Source organism: Lissotriton vulgaris, chromosome 5 (assembly GCF_964263255.1).
Source record: "Lissotriton vulgaris chromosome 5, aLisVul1.2, whole genome shotgun sequence".
Classification (NCBI taxonomy): domain Eukaryota; kingdom Metazoa; phylum Chordata; class Amphibia; order Caudata; family Salamandridae; genus Lissotriton; species Lissotriton vulgaris.
The window spans coordinates 231,000,350-231,022,989 of NC_141693.1; the positions used below are offsets into that span (position 1 = coordinate 231,000,350).

The 22,640-nt window shown below is 44.7% G+C and overlaps 1 protein-coding gene across 2 annotated transcripts in view; it reads right to left on the minus strand.

Moving 5' to 3' along the window:
* RNF224 (ring finger protein 224) overlaps positions 1-22,640 on the minus strand; it is a 103,375-nt gene that overhangs the window by 53,688 nt on the left and 27,047 nt on the right. For both annotated transcript variants that reach the window (XM_086921234.1, XM_086921233.1), the window contains exon 2: positions 11,427-11,597. In XM_086921234.1, the coding sequence (XP_086777360.1) occupies positions 11,427-11,536 (110 nt within the window). In that variant the 5' untranslated portion in view covers positions 11,537-11,597. The remainder of the gene's footprint in view (positions 1-11,426; positions 11,598-22,640) is intronic.

Here is a 22,640-nt window from a genome sequence, read left to right on the forward strand (position 1 = left end):
AAAAAGGGGGTCTTTAGACACGGCTACAGCCCGAACTGCTGAAAAGGAATTACACCAAATTTGGCAAAAAGGAAGCCCTTGGTTCAGAAAGATCCCTTTTTGTTAAATGGTGTAAATCCGTTCAGTAGTTGCTGAGAAAATCAAAATTAAAAAAATATTGATATCTAGAGGTGCGCAGGATCCAGGCACCCTCCTGATCACGAGCTGCATGCTAATTGGCTGTCAACACTCCAAAACAAAGTGTTGGCAGCCATCTTGTACAACACAAAAAGGGGACAGGGTAGAAACACCCTGACCCCCTAGGCTTGCTCAGGGGGCCCCACAAGGACCCTCAGGGATGCACGGAGGCTTCGCGGATCCGGAGCTGCGTTGCAGAGAGGTGTTCAGAGGCCATGCCCCTTTTTACACCTCTTTGCAATGCAGCTCTGTGGCGCTTAATGGCGGTACCTGGTGAGCTAATTACACCCCAGGGACTGTCAGGAGTTAATCACCCAACTTAAACGTGCCACAGGGCGGGTTTGCACAGTGGTGAAGGGAGGGGGCAGGGCCTGAGGTGACATGTGTGCAAACACGCCCTGTGGCTGAGGTACTGGCTTTTCTCTGAACCAATACTGTTACATTAACCCAGCGGTGTCAGGGCAACACCCAAAGACCCCGGATTCCCCTGTCTTGGCAAACAGAGACACAGGATACTTCTCGATGACGTCAAAGACCAAAGTTTATTGGTTGCAACCAGGGACAGAGGTCTACGCCGAAAATTACGCTTCTGGCAACATACAATTTACATTTGGTGCATACAAACAAACCAATGAACAAGTAGCATTTCAAAAAGTAACGAATCACGACAGTCAAAGCCAATCCCACTTTCCGTTGTCCAGCCCACCAAAACGATGGCACATTCAAGTTTCCTGTTCGATCAGGCCGGACAAACCCACCATAAAACCTTCAACCCAGATCGATGAACATGTCGTAAAGGAAAGGCAGAAACAGATGGAAAGGAGATAGAGGAGTGGGAACGGTGTGCCATAAAGTCAGGGCACGTCCTGCTCTTTGATCTTTATCAGGCCAGCTGCTGAACAAGGAACTGGCTCAGCGGGATTCGCCCCAGGTGAGGAGTCAGTTCGGCCAGGTCAACCAGAAGTCAACTAAGGCGTACGTGTCAAGGACTCATTCGGCCACGATCATAGGGCCTATGTTAGGGCAACCACACAAGATGGCTGCCACATACAAAATGGAACCCGAGGGTTCAAACTAAATCCTCAAATGCAGAGTGTTCTCCTATATCGATCCATACGAAAACACTCAGACACGTTACACTCGCCATTTGCGGTCTGTTGACACCAAGATCGTCCATTTCCGACGATCTTTATAAATCGGGTTTCGGAACTTATCGAACCCAATTCGGGACCACGGAACCACAGACCCTCCTTTTGCCCTATCATAGGCAACAAACCCAGACCCATTTTAATCTGCATCCGGATCTATATTCATCAAGTCATCGATATGCTGTTGTAGCATCATCTTATTACTATGCATTTCTCTCCGGACAGGTTTCCGTACGCACAAAGAGGCACAAAGGCCACAAATAGCCGGAGCACACTGTACACAGAGACAAAACATGAACAGAATCGCCAAAACCACACCAATGAACATCAGAATCTTCCAACCCCAAGTGGATATCAATCCCCATAACCATCCCATCAAAGACCAATCCCCTTTGTCCAGGTGGACAGAATCGGAGATCTTGTGCAATTTGGAAATGGCCTGGAGGACTGACGGAGCGTTGTCTGGAGTAAAAACGCAGCAGCTCGATTGAATCAATCTACAAACTCCCCGTCGATCTGCCAGAATAACATCTAGGGCAACTCTATTCTGAAGTGTCATAAGTCTATCCGACTGGAGCTCAGCAGTCAGGTTACCAAGGGCACCGGCGGTCTCCACTATGGTGGACTCAACCACTCTCGTAAGCTGACGAATGTTCCTACTGTTAGCCATAGGTCCCCAGAACGGCAGAAAACCCTTAAAGAAATCACCCAATTCTTGACCTGCAGTCTCCTCTTGGCTAAAGACACCTCTAGCAATTCTCATTTTGTGGTAATCTGACGCAGCTGTAAAAGTGGGGGGTAACAGAAAGGAAACAAAACATGTGCCCGAGAAGTCGGCGGGCAACCATGTATACGCTTTGTCATAGCAAACAAAGTAAGTACCCTTAGCAGCTAAGAACGCTGGGGAAGACTGAGAGGGAAACACATAAGTCTCAGCGCAAACGCTCTTCCCTAACTGAGCCTTCGGATTCTTACAGTTGCCCTGCAGACAATAGTAGCCCTTATGGGGCACTATCCAGATCGGTAGAGGACTTTTCGCTCGCTGGTTAATACTCAGACTAACTCCATATCCAGTTACATTCCAACCACTATACGTTTGCCTCTCATCGTTTGGAATAGTCTCTACTGCATTAGTCCCTTTAATCATGTCAACTATGCCTCTAGCTATAGGACTATTCTTCGGATTATCTCTCGGTGAACGTAAGGGGTCAACACTGTGGGCATATATGAACATGGTTCTATAAGCGCGAATCGAACCATTCAAACTAAAGGGCAAGACCAAATAAGGAATTCCTTTATCTGTTGTATGAGGCATCAAACCACAAATCCAGCAGTTCGTTGTATTGATCACTAACTGATGCTGGTGCAAAAGCTGTATGAAGGAATTGTTGGAGAATTCCTTACGTCTGACTACCTCATATTCGGGCAAAGGGTTGAAAGAATAAGAGGAAACAGTAGGTGAAGGTGTAGATTGCACAGTGGAATTAGACGTCATTTTAAAAACAAATGCTACATAACCAACTATGAAAATTACGAAACTCAGTAGTAAAAGTATGCATGGTATCAAAAAACATTTCTTCGACATTCTTTTGAAAATGCGTTTTCTAAAAGTCAGTGTCTGCACAGGTCTCTCCAACTCAAAGAAATCCATCCTAAACTAAAGTTGCTGCCCGCGGTGGTTGGTTGATTCTGCTTGAGAGTGCCTCTGCCGAATCCAGGAAGGCTGCCTTGGACCAACAGAACCCAGGACCTAGTGTCTCAGGCTTACACTCCCAAGACTGGTAGCAACCGCGACCCTAGCAGCAAGAACCGGATGGCAGCTCAGAAAAACAAAAATACGTAGATCCTTGGTAGAAAGTTAACCTGCAAACAGTAAAAAAAAATCAACTTTATTAATTTTTATTTGTCCTTAGTTCTCGATCTCAAATTGTATCTATTTCTTCCAGGTAACTCTTGATCAGCAAACAAAAGATGAGGCTCAGTAGTGTCCAATCGATCTGCAGGAGGTATTGATGCTTGCAAAAGACGATCACTCTCCAGTTCTGAGCTAGTCCCAATCAAACGAACATCACTGAACGTTACAAATTTCGGGATTGTCTCAGTCTCAGAATCTGCGAGACCATCCTGAACCCACTTGTCATACGGCAAAGGTAAGGGTGCTTTCTTCGTGTGGGAGCCGTGTATCCAGTGGCGTTTCCCACGTACTCGCACCGCAGATCTCGTAGAAAGTAGAACCTGGTAGGGCCCAGTCCAGCGGGGCTGCTCGTTCTTCGTACGCTGAAAGTTTCTGATGAAGAACCACGAGCCAGGTTCTAAGGCGTGGCCTGGATCTTCTGTAGCTTGTGGAAGAGAGTTATATACCTGTTGGCGTAAAACACTCATTTTAGTTGTCAATTCACGCAAATAGTCAAGCAAAACAGGATATTCGAGGTCGCTAAACCTCGTCGGTCTTGGTACGCCCCAAACATTCGCCGGGTGACCAAACACAACCTCATACGGACTCAAACCCATTCGTGAATGCACAGTCATTCGGGTGGACAAAAGTGCTAATGGCAAAGCATCTGGCCATTGTAAACCAGTGCTCTCTTGAATTTTGGCCAACTTAAGTTTCAGAGTGCCATTATAGCACTCAACTAAACCAGCTGATTGGGGATGATTTGCAGCGTGGAATTTCTGCCTAATTCCGAGACCATCACACACTCTCTTCATCACTTGACCCACAAACTCACTTCCGTTATCACTCCAAATGATTCTCGGCAAACCAAATGTAGGGAAGAATTCCTTGATCAAAACTTTCGCAGTGGACAAAGCAGTGTTGTCCTTAAGGGGGTAAGCTTCTCCCCATCTAGAAAAAGAGCAAACAACCACTAGCACATACTTTAAGTTGTTGCATCTTTCCATATGGATAAAATCTAGCTGCAAAGCCTTGAACGGATACGTAGGAGGAGCAAAATGACCAGCTGGTGTTGGAGTTCCCTTGCCAGGATTATGCATCAAACACACCATACAGTTCTTGACCAAATTCTCTGCACATCTGGGTATTCCCACATTCTGCCAAACCGGAGCCAACAATTTGCAAATCCCTTTCACACTAATGTGTGCCAATCCATACGCCATTGTAACAACTGGAAGCACATACGCGTTTGGCAGCAACCATCTTTGATGCTCCGACAAATCAGTCCAACAACCATTCGAATCCAACCTACCCTTACTCTCTCTCCATTCATCCAACTCTTTCTCAGTGGCCTCACTCTGGATAATCTTCACGCTCTCAATAGTGTCTTCACACATACTCTTCTCTGGAACCCATCTCGCTGGACCCGCAACATACATTCGACTCGTCACATTCCTAGCAGTTTCTTTCGCAACTTCATCCGCAAACGCATTACCACGACCAACATCATCCGTAATCTTCCTATGGGCACTCCATTTCACAATCGCTATTTGCAGAGGTAACGTAAGAGATTCAAGAAGTTCATTCACCAGCTGCCCATGCTGGATCTTCGTCCCATGTGATGTCAAAAATCCACGTTCACGCCACAATCGTCCAAAGCTATGAGCCACTCCAAATGCATACTGACTATCAGTATACACATTCACTCTTTTCCCTTTCGCCAACACACATGCTCTCGTAAGTGCAATTAATTCCGCCGCTTGCGCAGAATTGTACGGGATACGTGCAGCTTCGACAACTGTATGTAAAGTCGTCACGGCATACGCTGAAGTGGTATCGCCATTTGGTAATTTAAAACACGAGCCGTCAACCCACAAAGCATCATTACAATCAGGAAGAGGAGTATCTCTCAGATCTATCCTCCCTTTCGTCTCTTCTTCAGTTCTCAAAAAGCAATCGTGTTGCTCTTCGCTATCATTGTCTGTCTCAAGTGAAATCGGCAAAAACGTAGCCGGATTTAGGGTATTGCACCTCTTGATGTGCACATGGCTTGCTAACAACGTAAGCTCATACCCTGACAACCGAGCACTAGTCAAGTGCTGTGTCTTCGTCCGATTTAACAAGGTATCCACTGCATGTTGAACCATAACCACTAGCGTATTGTCCATAACTAAACCAGCAGACTGTCGAATCAAAACTGTCGCTGCTGCAGTTGCTCTCAAGCAACTCGGCAACGCTCTAGCCACAGGATTGAATGTTGATGAAAAGTACGCACATGGGCGTTGCTTCCCGCCAAATTGTTGAGTCAAAACCGATAATGCACATCCCTCTCTCTCATGGACATACAATGTGAAAGGCTTACTGTAGTCGGGAGTACCCAACACAGGAGCTGAACACAACGCACTACGTAGTTCAGAAAAACTCTTTTGGCATTCCTCAGTCCAAGGAATCGGATTTGGAGTATCCTTAACCATAAGAGCTATCAAAGGTTTCGCTAGAAGGGAAAAATTTGGGATCCACTGTCTACAGTAGGACTTAATACCCAAAAACGCACGTACTTCTCTCTGTGTCATAGGGACACTCATTCTCGCAATAGTCAGAATTCTTTCTGGGGTCAGTTTCCTTCCCTCCTTCGATAAGAGGTGACCTAGATAGGTAACTTCTTGGCGACAGAATTGCAGTTTTGAAAGAGAAACTTTGTGATGGCAATCGGATAAATGAGACAACAAAGACACTGTGGCATCCTTGCATATGTCTTCTGTATCGGCAGCGACCAACAAATCGTCAACATACTGGATAAGGGCTGCACCTTCAGGTAAGGCCAACAAGTCAAGTTGCGTCTTCAGAGCTTGACTGTAAATTGATGGACTCTCGCAATAACCTTGAGGAGCGCGCTTAAAGCGAAAACTTCGTCCTCCTAAAGAGAATCCAAAGATATCTCTACTCTCTATGGCAATCGGGATGCTGAAGAAAGCATTCTTCAAATCAATCACCGAAAACCAGGTAGCAGAAGCCGGAAATGAATGTCAATAATGCAGTAATGTCGGGCACAACTGGGAACTGTGGAACAACAATTTTGTTCACCTCACGAAGGTCGATAACAAACCTATATACTGGAGGCTGTGAAGAATCAGTTCTCTTCAAGACAGGCAAAACCGGACTATTACACACATTACCTCGAGTCTCTTCAATAACACCCTTGTCGATCAAATCATAAATGATTGCCAAAAGCGCTTGTTCACCATCGCTTGAAATACGATATTGCGGAATGCGCGGTAACTGAGCATTCGCCTTCAGCGTCACAACATATGGGGGAATATCTAACAGGCCCACATCATTTGGACCCGTAGCCCATAACGAATCCGGTAACGAAGACAATTCAGGTGGAAGACAATCTTTCGAAACATATATCGGAGAGATCACATTCTCACCTAGAGTAAGATGTACTCCTGACGGAGAACAGTACAAAGTCGCATACAATCTCTTCAACAGGTCGAGGCCTAGCAGGTTTTCATTACAACCTGTAGTCAAAAGAAGGGGTGCTTCGAACCTACGAGGACCAACAGAAAGAGGCAATGGAACGGAAATCGGATTCATAACGGGGGCGCCAGAAAAACCTATAGAAACATTATTAAAGCCAGACAAAGGTGCGCCAGGGAGTTTAGAATGCATAATAGAACTCTTCGTAGCACCAGTGTCTAGCAGAAAAGGCTCTGACACACCTGATGCAATCACTTCCACGTAAGGTCCACTCTGATCTACCGGAACTGAAACAACTCCCTCTCTTTGTCCATGGCTGTCCTAACAATCATAACCTTGCTCCTCATCACCTTCAGCATAGTAATCATCTACGTAGTACTGTGTAGACCTACCAGACGAATTCTGCTGTTGATCGAAACTGTTCATTGAATTCTGCGGAGGCAAAGTACGCGCATTTTGTCCGCGACCTCTACCTCTAGGCGCTTGTTGAGCACCTCTACCTCTAACACCAGGAGCAATATTAGCACGTTGCAACAAAACCGGACAACTGTTCTTATAATGGCCCTCTTCTCTGAAATATGCACACTGATTAGGCCCATACTGAATACGCTGTTGTTGAGGAGTCTCGTCTCTTTGCGAGTTCCTCGAATACTGTTGAGGCGGCTGATAATCGCGCTGATTATGAACACGGGGTGGATAAGCTTGTTGTAGAAGAACTTTAGTCTTCAATTCCTTAGTCTTCTTATCCGCTCTCTCTAACTCATCCTTACGCCTATTCTCGTAGTATTGAGCCGTAGCAAGAATTTGCGCCAACGTAGAAACAGGCCAAGCACTCTCGGAATCCTTCAACTTAGTACACAACTCAGGAAGATGATTGTGCACGAATTATTTCAACAAACAATCTCTGGCCACCTTCAGTAGCCATATCCTGAACATTGTAATCAAGAAAACGTTTCTCCAAACGCGAGAAAAAGTCTGAAACAGACTCGTCTTTCTTCTGCTTACAGGCTGACAATTTGTCCCAATGAACACGGACCTCAGGCATTAGAGTCTTCATGAAAGTGATAATTCTACCAGGAAGTTCAGCAATAACATCTTCAGGCTTAGCACCTCCAACTTGTCTATCATTTGTTGCAACGAGATTCACCCACGAATCGCCCAATTCATTATCATGATCTGTATGCCGAATGACATTCCAGATGGACTGTGGGACAACATTCCCAAACAACATATCTATATCCGCCAAATTCATAACACATGAACTCACAGTTTGCGTAAGTTCTTTATATTATCCTGCCGGATTCTTCCCCGGATCTGGTAAAGTCTGCTTAAGCGCTAGAACTTCTGCACGCTTCCATGGTACATGGACCCACACTCGCTGAAAGTGCGCTAAAACCGGTGGTTGAGCAGCAGCATCAGCAGGTCTCCATACCGGAGGAACCTCTCGCATCGGATATTGACGCGCATGTCTCCTAACTGATGAATCTGGCTCAAACAGCCGTTCAGTAGGGACATCGCTACAAAGTGACAATAGCGTCGATACTGCTCTCTCAACATCGAGCATATTCACAATCGTTCCTTAGCAAATTCTGAACGTGATCGAGACAATTCTACAGGAACTCTACCCAATCCGTCCATCCATTGTTCATGGAGGAACGCACACATTAGCTCAAAAACATAACGCTGCTTTGGTGCTTCCCATTGTCGGAAAACATCCATAATACCTTCTAGATCATACTAGGACTTATACGTCACCCATCTACGTGCCATATGGTCCAAAACCACTCGCTCATCTGTATCAGGCAATTGGCTATGCGATTGTCTACGCTCACTCACAGGAGACATACCCATTTGTCCCAACAAAGGAGTTAGAAAATTAGAAAAGGCAGCGGTCACCCGCTGTCTAGGAGAAGGAACAGTCGGAAGGACAAGAGGAGACGAAACAGTAGTAGTAGTAGGATCCATAGTCGGAACAGACATAGAGGCAGTAGTAGCAGAAAAAGGCAAAGTTGGCAACCCTTGAGAAGGCTGTGCATAAGGAACAACAGCCAACGAAGAAGCTGGCTGTGGTGGAATAACAGGAGGCAAAGCAATAGGTGCTTGCGCGGCTACAACCGGTGGTGGTGCCGTAGCATTCTGCACATAAGGTGGTGGTGAATTTAGCAAATGCGACATCAAAGGGTCTTTCACAAGATCCTTTTCGTCTTTCTGCTCTTTAACCGGCAAGACTGGGTAGCATCTGTCTACCGCTAATTTCTTCACTCTAAGCATCTGCTCACTATTTTTCTCTTCTTCGTCATCTCTGTATGCAACGGCAGCTTGCACCATTGACATACCCTTTCTATTCTTCTTTGCTAACTTAATTTCTTTCTGCTTGGCTTCTTTGCGCCATATGCGGAAAGAGTCAAACATTGCCGGCCGGGCTTTCTTCTTGAACAACCTCACTTCAAGATTATCTAAAACTTCTGTCTCAAAACTACCATAACGGGGCCACTGTAGGACACCGTCATTCTTCGTATACTTTACCCAAATCTCATTGTAGCTAATAGGACCTACTCCATGTTTCACATACAACTCGTATGTAGGAGTTCCGATCGGAGGAACCGGACACGAATCCTCTAACCGGGAATCCCTCAAAGTACCACAACTAAACAAATTCCTAAGACTGCTAAAACCAGGCATCTTGCTCACTAGTCTAGCTTCAAACAACAAGGGTAATCTAAAATCGATAAGCTTGTGAATACACGAATCCCTTGGCTTTGGGGCCTGCAGGTACCAAATCAAATCTATCCACTAAAGGATACAAAACAAACTAAGAACTAGGAGACGCTCCCTGTATACTTAACTGAATTTTCGATGGCGTCACCAGAAGACCCGTCAATCGTCTCGCTCTACAAACGTCTAAGGCTCCAAAACAGGGCGACAGTCAGGGCAGCAGTCCTTCGTAGCCGTCGGGACGCGGGAAACCTCGCAGCAAAGACCTTCGGAACCACGTCGACATACAGGGGTCGCTGAAGTGGCTGGCCAACCTCTGGAATTTTCTCACAAAGCTCCTCACGAACTCTGGCTTGGACCGGTACCGCTGAAGTCGCCCGACGTTGGGCGCCAATTGAGGTACTGGGTTTTCTCGGAACCCAACTGTTACATTAACCCAGCGGTGTCAGGGCAACACCCAAAGACCCCGGATTCCCCTGTCTTGGCAGAGACACGGGATACTTCTCGATGACGTCAAAGACCAAAGTTTATTGGTTGCAACCAGGGACAGAGGTCTACGAAGTACACACGGGTAGTTCGACAGAGACTGCACCAATTCAATGGACGAAACTCGGTCTTTTATGCCGAAAATTACGCCTCTGGCAACATACAATTTACATTTGGTGCATACAAACTAACCAATGAACAAGTAGCATTTCAAAAAGTAACAAATCACGACAGTCAAAGTTAATCCCACTTTCCGTTGTCCAGCCCACCAAAACGATTGCACATATGCTAAGTTTCCTGTTTGATCAGACCGGACACACCCACCATAAAACCTTCAACCCAGATCGATGAACATGTTGTATAGGAAAGGCAGAAACAGTTGGAAAGGAGATAGAGGAGTGGGAACTGTGTGCCATAAAGTCAGGGCACGTCCTGCTCTTTGATCTTTATCAGGCCAGCTGCTGAACAAGGAACTGGCTCAGCGGGATTTGCCCCAGGCGAGGAGTCAGTTCGGCCAGGTCAACCAGAAGTCAACTAAGGCGTACGTGTCCAGGACTCATTCGGCCACGGCGCATACTGGAGGTACCTGGTGGGCTAGTTGGTTCCCAGGGAGCCTCAGGATTGAAGAGGAATTAATTCCCCAACTTAAAACGCGCCACAGGGCGTGTTTGCAGACATGTCACCTCAGGCCCCACCCCCAAAACACATCATTTGAAGTATATGGGAGAAATTCTTGCAATTGTGGCCAATATCTTAGAATTATTTTTCTTAAAGCCAAACAACGCAAGTCATTCCGGGATGGCCATTGTGAATGCACACGCAAATGTTGCAGCCATCATGGAATGTTTTTTCTTATGCTATAAGAAATTTCATTTACTAATCAGTACTGGGCGTGTGTGTGTGTGCACTGCAATACAAAGTGTGACTCCAGCAAGGGAAGCATACATCATCCAATCAAAACACAATGAGACCAAAATATTCCGGGAGTGGGACGAACAGGTGGAAAGGGAGGAAACCCATCAAATCAGGAGCAGAGAAGTGAGGTGGACAAGAAGAACCCATCCAATCATGGGCAAGAGGTGGACACAAATCCCACTTTAAGTCTATAGAAGTTGTTCGTAGAAAAGACCTATAAACCAGGATAAAAATGGATCAAAAAGACTCTAATGACTCTTTTTGTAATGGCGTGATGGGTTTGAATTTGTTGGACTAAAATGTTATCTGTATATTGTACAGGTTCACAAGAGGGGCACATTGTGTCATACAGAGAGTAGAACCCATGATCCCTTTATAACTGGCTGGGTATGAGACATTTTTATGAGAAATAAAAAAATGAGTAAGAAGTCTGGGTCTCCAAATTATGCTTTGTTTCCTTATGATGCACAATTGAGTAAATGTTTACAACTGCATTGAATTCTAACATTCCTCTTCAGCTCCCGACATATTTTAGTTATAAAAGCATAGGCAGATGTTCTAACTCCTTCCCTCTTGACTCTACATTCACATATTTTTGGTTTTACACTCACTTGGCTTGCATGTGGGTTCTGCTTCCTGGCTCACATTTTCGGTGAAGCACTAATCGAGCCCCGCCACTGCTTTCGCTGCTCACAGACTGCTGGTGAGACAGTCTGTGCATGATGAACTAAACGTTTTCCACTGCTGCGACTGAAGAGGTGTCCATGCTTGACCACAGATGCCTGTTAGAAATTAAAAAAACATTGGTTAGAGCAGTGTGTAAACAAATGTGTGCAGCACCATAAAATAGAGTGTTTGATTGTACCCAAAAGGAGGAACTTATTTTCATATCTAGTTGTCAGCAGTTGGCTAAGGCTTACCACATATGTCTCAAGTCAATACGAGGAATCTGTAATCTCTTTTTATTCACATCTCACTGTTTAATGGCAGTCTTAGAACCACTGTGCTCTTTAGTAGAGGCATAATCACCCTTACTAAACTCAGCAAGAACTTCATGACCCATAAAAGATTCCTTTTCCACATCAAGAAAGAGTGAGGATTTCTCAAGCACCACAAGAAGATACAGTATGAGTAAAAACGCCATAAAATTTGCACCTATTTACAAAGAATATATCCCAGGATGTGCATCAAAAATGATGTGCCTCCTCACGTTGTGCATTTGCACATTTAATATCGCAAGGCATCGGAATTGACTGTCAGAATTGATGAACATTCCTTATTTACTAACGGTCGCCATGTCAATCACTCATCACCTACGTGCATTACACGACAGCTCAGTCTACTCATAGTGAACAGTACTAAGAAGACACAAACTCATACTTTTGAAATAAATTATATGCTAGCACCAGATATTTCACCTATTTTTATTTTACCTCAGAAAAATAAATTTGCAACTGAACTTGTAATCATCAGAACTTAAACCTACATAGTCTTTAATATGGCTACTTAATCAATAGGGCTATGGTTGTTACAAGAAGGCTATGTATGCTTACGCCTAAGCCAATTAGAGGCATAGCAAACGGACAATGAATACGCATGAATTAGGAACACATCTTAACATGCCCAGGGCAAATGAATAGTGGTGCCAGACGGATGGCTGCATTCAAAATTCTAGCATCCTGGTAGATTATCCATACCCCAAATTTTTATGGGAACCAACATGCAGGAGATTAACATGGGGCAGGGATTAAAGGTTGCACTATTGGATTTTCCAAAGACAGCAGATGAGTCATGCGTCAGAAATGGATCGGGCTTCAAATATCTGTTACATGTGTCTGACATGTGGGAAGCATGCTATTGCATCACCAACTCAGACAAGACCACTTACCCGTCCACTGTGGGTGCTGGGGGCTGTACGCAATTGCCTTGTGATGGAATTCTTGGTAACAGTCTTGAGATGGACGACAAAAATATTGAAAATAATTTAATGGTTTTCTTACTCCTGGTCTGAGTTCTTGCTACATGATTTATGGTCAACATGAGGTGCTCTTGGCTGGGACAATCAGGGGACTGCCACATGGATGACATTTGGTATTAGGGAAAGGTAATTCAGTTCATGGGCTTGAGAGGATGGAGATAATGGTGTGCTATGAGTTTTTTTTAAGTAAATCATGGTGTTATTTTAAACATTTTTCTTTGCTCAACATCAGTCGTTCTTAACCTGTAGTCTGGCCCCTGGGGCTCTTCGAGGCGTATTCAGTGGTCTTGTGACTGTTTTACAAATTTAAATATTATTTAAATTTATAAAATAAAATTAATAAAGTATGACAAATAAAGAAGCAAAAGTGAAATTTGAAGACTGTTTCAAATTTGATTGTGAATTAAACTAAATATTTAAATATTTGAGCATTTTTTTGGTGCACACTTGTTTTTGGCTTTTTGTTGGTATAGTTTTGATATTCAAATCATAGAAATTTCTTAGGCTTGGGTCCCCAGCTTCCTAAAGTGACTCAGTTCAGGTCCCCGGAATCGAGTAATGATCTACTGGGGGTCCACAGTAGTCAAAAGGTTAAGAACCACCACGCCATATAATTTAGCAAAGTACTATTAAAAAATATTTTTGAGTCAAAAGACTTTGTGGACACACCTGGCTGGAATATTTTAAGTGTAATAAGAAACATTGAGTATTTTATATATTTTCAATATGTCTCATCAAAGAAATTGCAAAGGGTACTGCAGAGAAAGTTCATAAGGCAGTACTGAATGAAGTTATCGTTCCAATCAAGTAGTAATCAGAAATGTTAGATATCAGGCTTCCTGGCCCCTCTCCTGGGTCTGTGAACCCATATAGTCTTCTGGACTTTTGTTGGACCTCCAACATGCTTTTGTGGACCTGGTACTGGGTTTTCGCCGGGGTAATAGTTAATTGTGCAAAATTGGCTATCTCTGCAAGTGCAACTGTCATACAAATTAATAAATAACCTTCTACAATCACAGTGATCTTCTAAACTGTGATGGCAAAAATCAGTACTGGTGAGGTGGGATACGTACTGTTTATTCTAAACCTACTCAAATACCTGTGAAGCCCCAGGCCCCGAAATATTGAAATGATCCACTACAATCAAATTTTATGATAAAGGGGTAGAGGAGCAAACAGCTCACCATTGTCTTAAACTATTAATCACAGCAACAACAATCCAATGACAACTTCAGGCGACTGACCAGGTTACAGTAAATCTTGCTAATAGTAGAAAATCAGTTATAAATGTTTTCAGTCGTTGCAAACTACATCTGTACTAGATAGATCAGGAGACTACCCTTCTACACAAGCTCATTCCACAAACACGTTCTTTTTTTTATAGATAATTTTTATTGTTTTTTTTTTAAAACAACATATAACATATAATCGTCAACGCTTTGTCGATACAGGGTAGCAGCCAGACTGGCTAAAAGTAACTATCACACCTTTTCCACCTATGCATAAGCTTGCACCAGTTTGGAAGCATAATGTTTTTTGTAAAAACATAGTTTCCTATTTTCAGTCAACAAACCGTGGTGATGGTAGGCATCTGTTTTAGTCAGGAGTTCTACAGTAGGCAAGAGAGTTGGACATACGCAAGTCTTTTAAATGCACATGCAAATTTCACAAGCGTCTAGAGTCAGCTGACTTGAAGAAAGCAATATATAATTGCTCTTACTTACTTGCAAAGTATTAAAAAATGGAGGTAGTTTTGCTTACTTATCTTACGTGTACTCACAAAGTAGCAACTCATTTTCATGTAACTCAAGCTGTTTCACTAAAGTTTTAATTTATAGTCCTTTTCATGTGACGAGAAACAACGTTTCATATTCTGAATGATAAAATAGTTTTGCTAGGTAAAGAAAATAAAATATTTTTGGTACTGTGTCCAAATTGTGTCTCCAGTGGTATTACCGTTAGTTATGCAATATAACAAATAGGTGACTGATAGGGTTATTAATTACAGTTTGGTAAACAAACATCTGCTTACTTAGATGTAAAAAGAGAAGTGTAGAAGAATTTAAACAAAGACTTCAACCAGTATCTACAGCACTATATAAGCAAACTTTTGATCACAAGAAATTTAAGAGGTGGCCACATGGAAATCTGAGAACACTTTCTGCGCTCACTTTGACCTGGACATATATCCCTGAGGTGAAGCACATGTTCGGCTAGCACTTTGGAAGAATTTGTTAACCAGAAATAATAGCCTCACTACAGCTGTTTCTTTCAGGAAAAGCTATTTTATTCCAAAAGCGTCCGAATCTATGATTATTACTTAGACGTTCTACAATCTCCACTGTTGATTTTTTATGGACTCTAGGCTTGTTATGTGTAGGCCCTTAATTCCGATAGGGCCAGTGACATTGTTAACAGCGGCATGGTATTGAAGATATCCGCAGTAAATCCACATATTCGGTGTGCTTCGTCTGGACATTTCAACTTCGAAACAGGGCCAATGTGTCTGGATGAAACTCCAAGGATAATTGAGGAATTGCCAGAGTAACTGGGTACGGTATGCGTTCAATACATTCTTAGGTGCTTAGACAATTTTAAATGGCCAGCAAAGGTGATGCTTATGTTCATTCACCTTTTGGATGCTGTAAACGAAGCCCAAATAACTGAACAGGTGAATAATCGGAAGAGATGCGGGTAGGTAGAACTTAAGTTACAGTGACACAGTGAAAATGCACAACAGGTACAGCCACTTTGCCCCACTTCCTGCTTCCAGCAACGACTACCTTCCAATGATGAATAACGTTTCCCGTCAGGGAACTTTCATGGTTGCAATAGTGGAAGGAGCTCTTTTTGTTCACATAACAACAGGGCACAAAAAAAGCTCAGACTCAATCGAAAAAATAAAAATAAATACATTGACATAAAGATAATGGAAGAGTGAATCAGTGTCTGAATACAAAAAGTATGCATGAGAGACGCAGAGTCAAATAGTCTCACATCTGAGTTGGGGGAAGCCCAAGGGATCTACAGATATTTAAATGCACAATTATTGTATCTGACTCTGATAAAACATGCAGGAATCCCCTGGTTGCACTCACATTTGCACTACTGAAGAATACCCTTTTACCGCTCTTCTTATGATCCACCACAACCCATCATGTACCCTAACTGGATTCCCATACATTTCTTCGATCACTATGGGGTGGCACGTAGTCTATAGTTTACATATTGCGGATTTGCACAATGATATCGCTAGAATTGCTGTTTACATAATGTATATATAGTAACTATTTGCACTTTATTGCTATTCTTACACATTGGTCTTACGTCATTACTGAAGTTCGATTGACAAACCCAACCCGTTGTATGTATGTGTTTTCTGTCGATTGTATATTTATGTCCTATTGGTTGTGATGATTTGTACTTTTATGGATATTTTATATATGAATAAAGACCATTTCACTTTGACTTTGACACTATGGGGTGGCAGAATTTATAAAAACACCTTTTGACCAAGACTGGCTGCTTAATGTTTATAATGTCACTGACACACACACACTGTCTGCTTTTCTCCTATTTTAGGACTGGCCTTGAAATCTTTCCTGCAGTCTCAACAGCCTAATGTAACCTCAAAAATAATACATCCTATAATAGTGACATTACATAAGAAAGGTGCTTGAGTCAGTTATCTTTAGCTATCAGCTTGTTGGAGTGTCAATGAAATGTTGAGTCAACTCCCAAGAAAGTATACATACAGTGTGGGAATGGGTCAGCGATCTTTAGTTACTGGCTTGGTTGGGAAAGTTAATCTTATCTTGGATAAACCACAGAACAGGCATTTGGTAATTTCAGTGTCCATTTTGTGGATGGCCTGGACATTGAAGTCTAGAATTTCACTGAATATCCAGAGTGAGCAATGTCTCATCAGTAGTGGGCTTTCAATGGTTAATCTTTTGGTGTGGCAAAGTTGGAAATGTAGTTAATGTGCAAGCTCTTCTGGAAGCAGTAATCGGTAACTGCGTGCGCTATGCTTCTTTGGAAAACAAATTCTAGATGAGTGTGAACATTTTGCATTGCTAGGAACTTTACCATTTGGGTTTAATTTTTTGCTTGTAATAAGTTTGAATGGTCATCTTAACACCGATGTGCTTTAAATATAAACGTAACTCTTATCTGGCTTATAACTAACAGGAATCAGTTCTTGAAACTTCAAAATGTTTAAAATTTCAACTCCAAGGGCTTAAACATGGCAAACAGACTGGAGCATGGGTCTGCCCCATTATTTATTTACCACGTCCAGTCAAGCTTTTACTATGTCAGTAAACAGACTGTAAAAGCAACAGAAGGACCGGGTGGAATTCCCAACTGATGTTCAAGTAATGTTTTCCCCCCAAAAAGATTAAGTTCATTGAGAGTACCATCCCTTCCCTACAGGAAAGGAATAAAAACAAAAAGTTGGACAGACCTTTGGGGGCCACTATGCTCAGCATGGTTTGGGGGCAATTACATTTTTAAACTGACTTGCAGATGCCAGACCCCACACCAGTGAACAAACAAACACTGCTGGCTGATGTGTTTACCACATCTGCTGAAAAGTAGTTAGAAGAAAAAGACAAACTTATCCTCTTTCCGACTGGTGCCCATTTGCAACATTATTCCAACTATGACAACACCAAATTTTCTGCAAACACACAATCATTTAGATCCTGGCAGGGGACCATTTGTCCAATTTAGAGACCACCACCTTTCTTGCTCGAATTTCCAAGCAGGAATGAGAGGCACTGCGGTAGTAGCTCTCTTAAGAACTCTGTTCACCAAGTGGGCACATGTTTAAAGCGTCTAGTAGGCAAATGTTTTTGTTGAGTATTTTTTCTCTAAGCAGAACACAAATGCCCCAACAAGTAGGGAGTTTTCTCACTGAGCTTCGGGCCACTATACATTGTTCCCGCTCTTGTCAGGAATGCCTCACATTGTAGGCGCAGTCAAGGAAAATCTTCCCTCGGACAGAGCTATGATGAACCTTCGGGTCAGGAGCTACTGTCGGCGTGGCTAGCTGAGTCTCTTCTGGTGGTAAACCAGTGATTCTCCTACCTCTAAATGGAACAGGGCACTGCATGTTAGGTAGGACAGGAGTATCACCATTCTAAGCCGCAGTCTGCCAAACACTAAGGGCCTAATTACGATGCCGGGAGGAAAGGCTTTCCGCCCGACATAGTAGCTTTACAGGACAACTGCCATATTTGGATGATGGCGATCAGAGTGAAACCTGCTGGGGGATTCGGACGTGTTCAGACAGGCTCCTTGAACCAGTAGGTCCACTGGACAGACCACATGATCCCTTAATGACGGCGGCTCCGCCGTCCGGATTATGATGTCGGTTTCTGACAGCCATTCCACATAGGCTTTTTCGACAAGGAAAGGCTGTCGAAAAGTGGCATTGGGAGCCCAAATAGTACTGGAAGATGGCTACCCAGTTCACTAGCGATTATTTATTCAAGCAGAACTCAAGATGAACCAATGAGTTATGGATGAGTGGAGGAATTTGGACGATGCATTTGTAGTCTCTGCATTGCGCCTGCTCCATAGTGTCCACTAAAACCCCCAGAAAGACTGTTTGGCCCTAAATAATGGAGGGAAAAAGTTTCGCGTTTATTGCCTTTCATATGGCTACGGCGGTTGGACTGTGTAGAGTGGAATGTAGTTGGCACAGAGCATAGGTCACTACCTTGTCCTTTCGTTCTGTGTGGGTAACATACAGCTTTGGCTTGCCATTGCTCACAAACCACACTCCTAGGTACTTTTAATTGGGAGCACTCTTTATTCTTAGGTTTCCCAGAGGATTTTCCTGTCCCCGTCATTAAAAGCAGCAGAATCATCCATGAAACATAAAAACAGTGGATGAGTGTTCAGCTGTTTGGCCTGCTCAACCAAGGATGCTAGGGCCCTGATATTGCCCACAGTGGAAGCTCATTCCCTGAAGCCTGATTGGTAAAAAGGCATTATGCCCTCCTCTCTGACATAGTTATCTATGTTGTGCAGTAGTAAACGTGCGAAGGCCATAGCTTCAATGTCCAGCAGTGCGATCATTCTATAGTTCGTCGGATCTGTATTCTAACCCTTTTAATACATAGGTTTGAGAATCACGCCCCTCCAGGAGTCGGGGCAGTTGCGATGCAATGTTGGCAATGTGGGGACAGAAGACCAGCCCAGAATGCATAGACCTCCTTGAATAGGTGGCTAGGCAGCCCATTTAGAACCGGGGCCCCATCCTTCCTTATGTTTTTAAATATTTTGGCCACAGAGCTGCAGTCCCCATGCATCGCCCTTGACGGAGGACTAATTGTGCACCATCCCATGGTTTTGCCTTGTGATCGGTTGGACTCTTCAGTGTCCTGAGCGAAACTGGACCTGGTGGGAGGCGTGCAGTACAATCCTTGGACATGTCTGATCCACATGTCTGAGGAGACTCTGTTTCGTTTGTCTTGAGTGCAACCTGTCATATGGCTGAGATACCCGCCACCCCCTCTCAACACAATCCCCAAGAATTGGGAAACCGGAAACAGTTCTTGAATTTTTGGAAGGCGGGAAGGGAGTCACCCTTCCCGGCCGTATTTATTAAAAATATGAAACAAAATTAAAACATTAAAATAACAGTTTCATATTATGTACAATTTCATTTCCACATTACGATGTTTGGCTAACCTTAACAGATCTCTAATACAGAGGTTCTCCTAGCCGAACTAACATCCTACAAAACATTTGACTTGAAATTGTACATCCTAACGTTAAGGGCCAACGGCAAGGTCGTAACCGGTGTCAGATCCCTAAACCAGACATACCCCCCTCACTTGTGAGAGGAGCGACCGCACAGAGGCGTACCTCAAGTGCATCTACCAATTTCCCTTTGTACTTGACGGGGGCCCCAATAAACTCGACGCCATTTAACGGTCGTTCGAGGACTCGTGTGAGGTGTCTAAAAGGTAGCGTAAACCCCCTCCCGCACCCCACACAACTTACCCATCTGCCGTCGCAGATGTCCTGGCCCCGGGAAATTCTCCAGGAGGGGCCGTAGCCCCTCCTATCCAGGAAGGGGCCTTGACCACCTTTCCTTTCCTTCCGGCGGCCTCTCCTTAGACAGGACCGCCTCCCCGTTGAGGGGCCAATTGGCCACCTCCCCCGCGCGCTCCCATCCGTAATGGGTGACGCCCCCTCATAGGGATCTTCCAATTACTGCTCACCGATCATGACCTTACCGCCACAGGCCGGATAGTTGACCGGCTATCCGGACCCCCCACAAAACACTCCTACCTAAAGGTCATGCTGCAAACCCTTTAACCAGGCTAAGAAGTCTCCTATGAGTAACTCGTTCCCCACCCGGGACAAATGAACGCCGTCCCCCAAATACATACTGTCCCCTTTGATACAACCATGTGAAACAGAATGCAGTGTATTTGAACTAAACAATCTACTCACTTTGTTATTTATCTTCCTTACTGAATGATTCAAAGCAGTAACTGAAATAGCCCCCGCCACACTTTCCGTGGGATCATATGGGACCATGCAATTGTGCACCCTGGAACTCTTCTCGCCAACCAACTTACCGTGGAAAGCATCGCCTCAAGAAGAAGTCGTCTACCAGTGGTCACCAAATCATTGCCCCCAAGATGTACTATGACTACAGACGGCGGTGACCTTGTCCGCCCTAACAAGCCCTCGAAAAATGATCGAAACTGGTCAATACAGAGCCCGCCCTTTCCGTAGAAGGACACACTGTACCCGTATTCCCCAGCCACGTGAGTCATGTCACCTGCTTTGAATACGTCCGCGGCACGCCTCACGTATGAGTGGCCCACGACCCACACCTCCTTTTTCACAGCCGGTAATGTCTGACCGCTGGCCCCCCGGTGTTGGGTCCACTGGACAGTCCGCCCCGCCTCGTAGGCTTGCGCAACTGAAAACCAAACAAAAAACAAGAAGCGTGAGTACATCGTTACAGCTTCACAACATGTGTAACCGTACATACCTCTTATAACAATTCGAGGACCAACGCCCCACACGTTTTATTTGATCAACATTCAGACCCCTGGCTGTAGCTTCCGTAGCAGCCCCTATCCGAAAGGAATGGGTCCCAAAGTCGCCGGGGTTCAAGCCCGCGGCAGAAATCGACATCGCAAGCACCCGCTGAAACTGAAACCTCGTCAGTGGGGTGGCGTCAGCGTGTCTTAACAAGGTCCCCCCCCATGCTGCCACCCTCTGCGCTAAATATGTTTCTACGCACCCAACAGGGCACATGGCGGACCCGGGGATCCTCTGGATGATTACACAGTCCCCAATTGCATCCTGATCGGATTTGGACTTTACAAACGAGACCGTCATCGTCTCCTCTCTGACCTGAATGTGTTCCCGGCACAGTCCCCCCATCGTATCCTGCTTGTTCTTTGCCACTAATTCGCTTACCCGCATAGCCCCATGGAATGCTGATGCAAATGCGGCTCGGAACAACACTGCTTCGTAGTGGGATGAACATGTTACCGGTAGCACGGATAATAACAGGGCCAACCTATCCAAACCTATCGGGTGCCTATCGTCTACTCTGCGACCCTCAAGGCGTTGCCACCCCCGTAGCGCTTTCTGCACAACGAAAGACGCTGTCGGGTCCTGGATCCCATGAGCCCTTGCCATGAAGGAAATGGCGGCCCGATGCCTCTGGGCCGTAGCTACTGACTTGCCTGCGTGACGTAAAGAGAGCAGGAATCTTACTACAGACTCTTCCAGACCCCAAAGCTCCCTCCCGGAAGTACCCAAAAAGGCCCAATAGGAACGGAACGCCCCTTCATATGCCTTCCTCGTCCTGGGTGCTAAACTCTCTCCCACAAGGTCTTGTAGTTCGGGGCACCGAGAGACCAGAGAGCTTCGGGAAAGGGTGCCGCCACCGGGTCCGCTGTGGGCAGAAAACCCCAGAAGGCCTGCATACGGAAACGAGAGAGCGCATCAGCCGCTTGGTTCATCACCCCCGGCACGTGCCGCGCCCTAAACAGTACATTTAGTTGCATGCACAACAACACAATTTCCTTGAGTAATCGGAGAATCAATTTGCAACGTGCTGCCTGATTATTGATACACTCAACCACGGTCATGTTATCAGACCAGAAAACCACAGAGTGACCCCTAAACCCTTCTGGCCATGTTCTCAAGGCCACCAGAATAGGGAATAGTTCGAGAAAAGCAATGTTACTCGTCAACCCGCACTCATGCCACCATGACGGCCATTTTTGAGCCGACCATTGTGTACCCAATATGGCGCCAAAACCCACACTCCCCGCCGAGTCTGTCCATAGTCCCAACTCCTCGGAAGACACTGCTGGTTTATTCCAGACAATTCGACCATTGAAATCCGCCAGGAATGCAATCCAAATGCGCATGTCCTGGCGAACCTCTGCCGAGAGTCTCGTACGATGATGTCCTTCCTTCAAGCCGACCATGGACTGTGCAATCGAGCGGGAAAAGGGGCGCGCCATCGGCATTACTCTCAGGGCAAAATTCAACTGACCCACCACCTGTTGTAATTGATGCAAGTTCACTTTCGTTGCACGAATACATGTCTCAAGGGATAACCTGAATTTTAACACCTTTTCTTTAGGTAAACGAAAACAACCTTCCACTGAGTCGAGCTCGATCCCCAGAAACTCGATCAAGGTCGAGGGACCGACAGTCTTACCTGGCGCCAATGGCACACCAAATTGATTCATTAGGACACAAAATTCATGTAAGGCCTGTCCACACTCAGAATCCCCGGCTGCCCCCAGAAACAGAAAGTCATCGAGATAGTGCATAACATGTTGAAAAC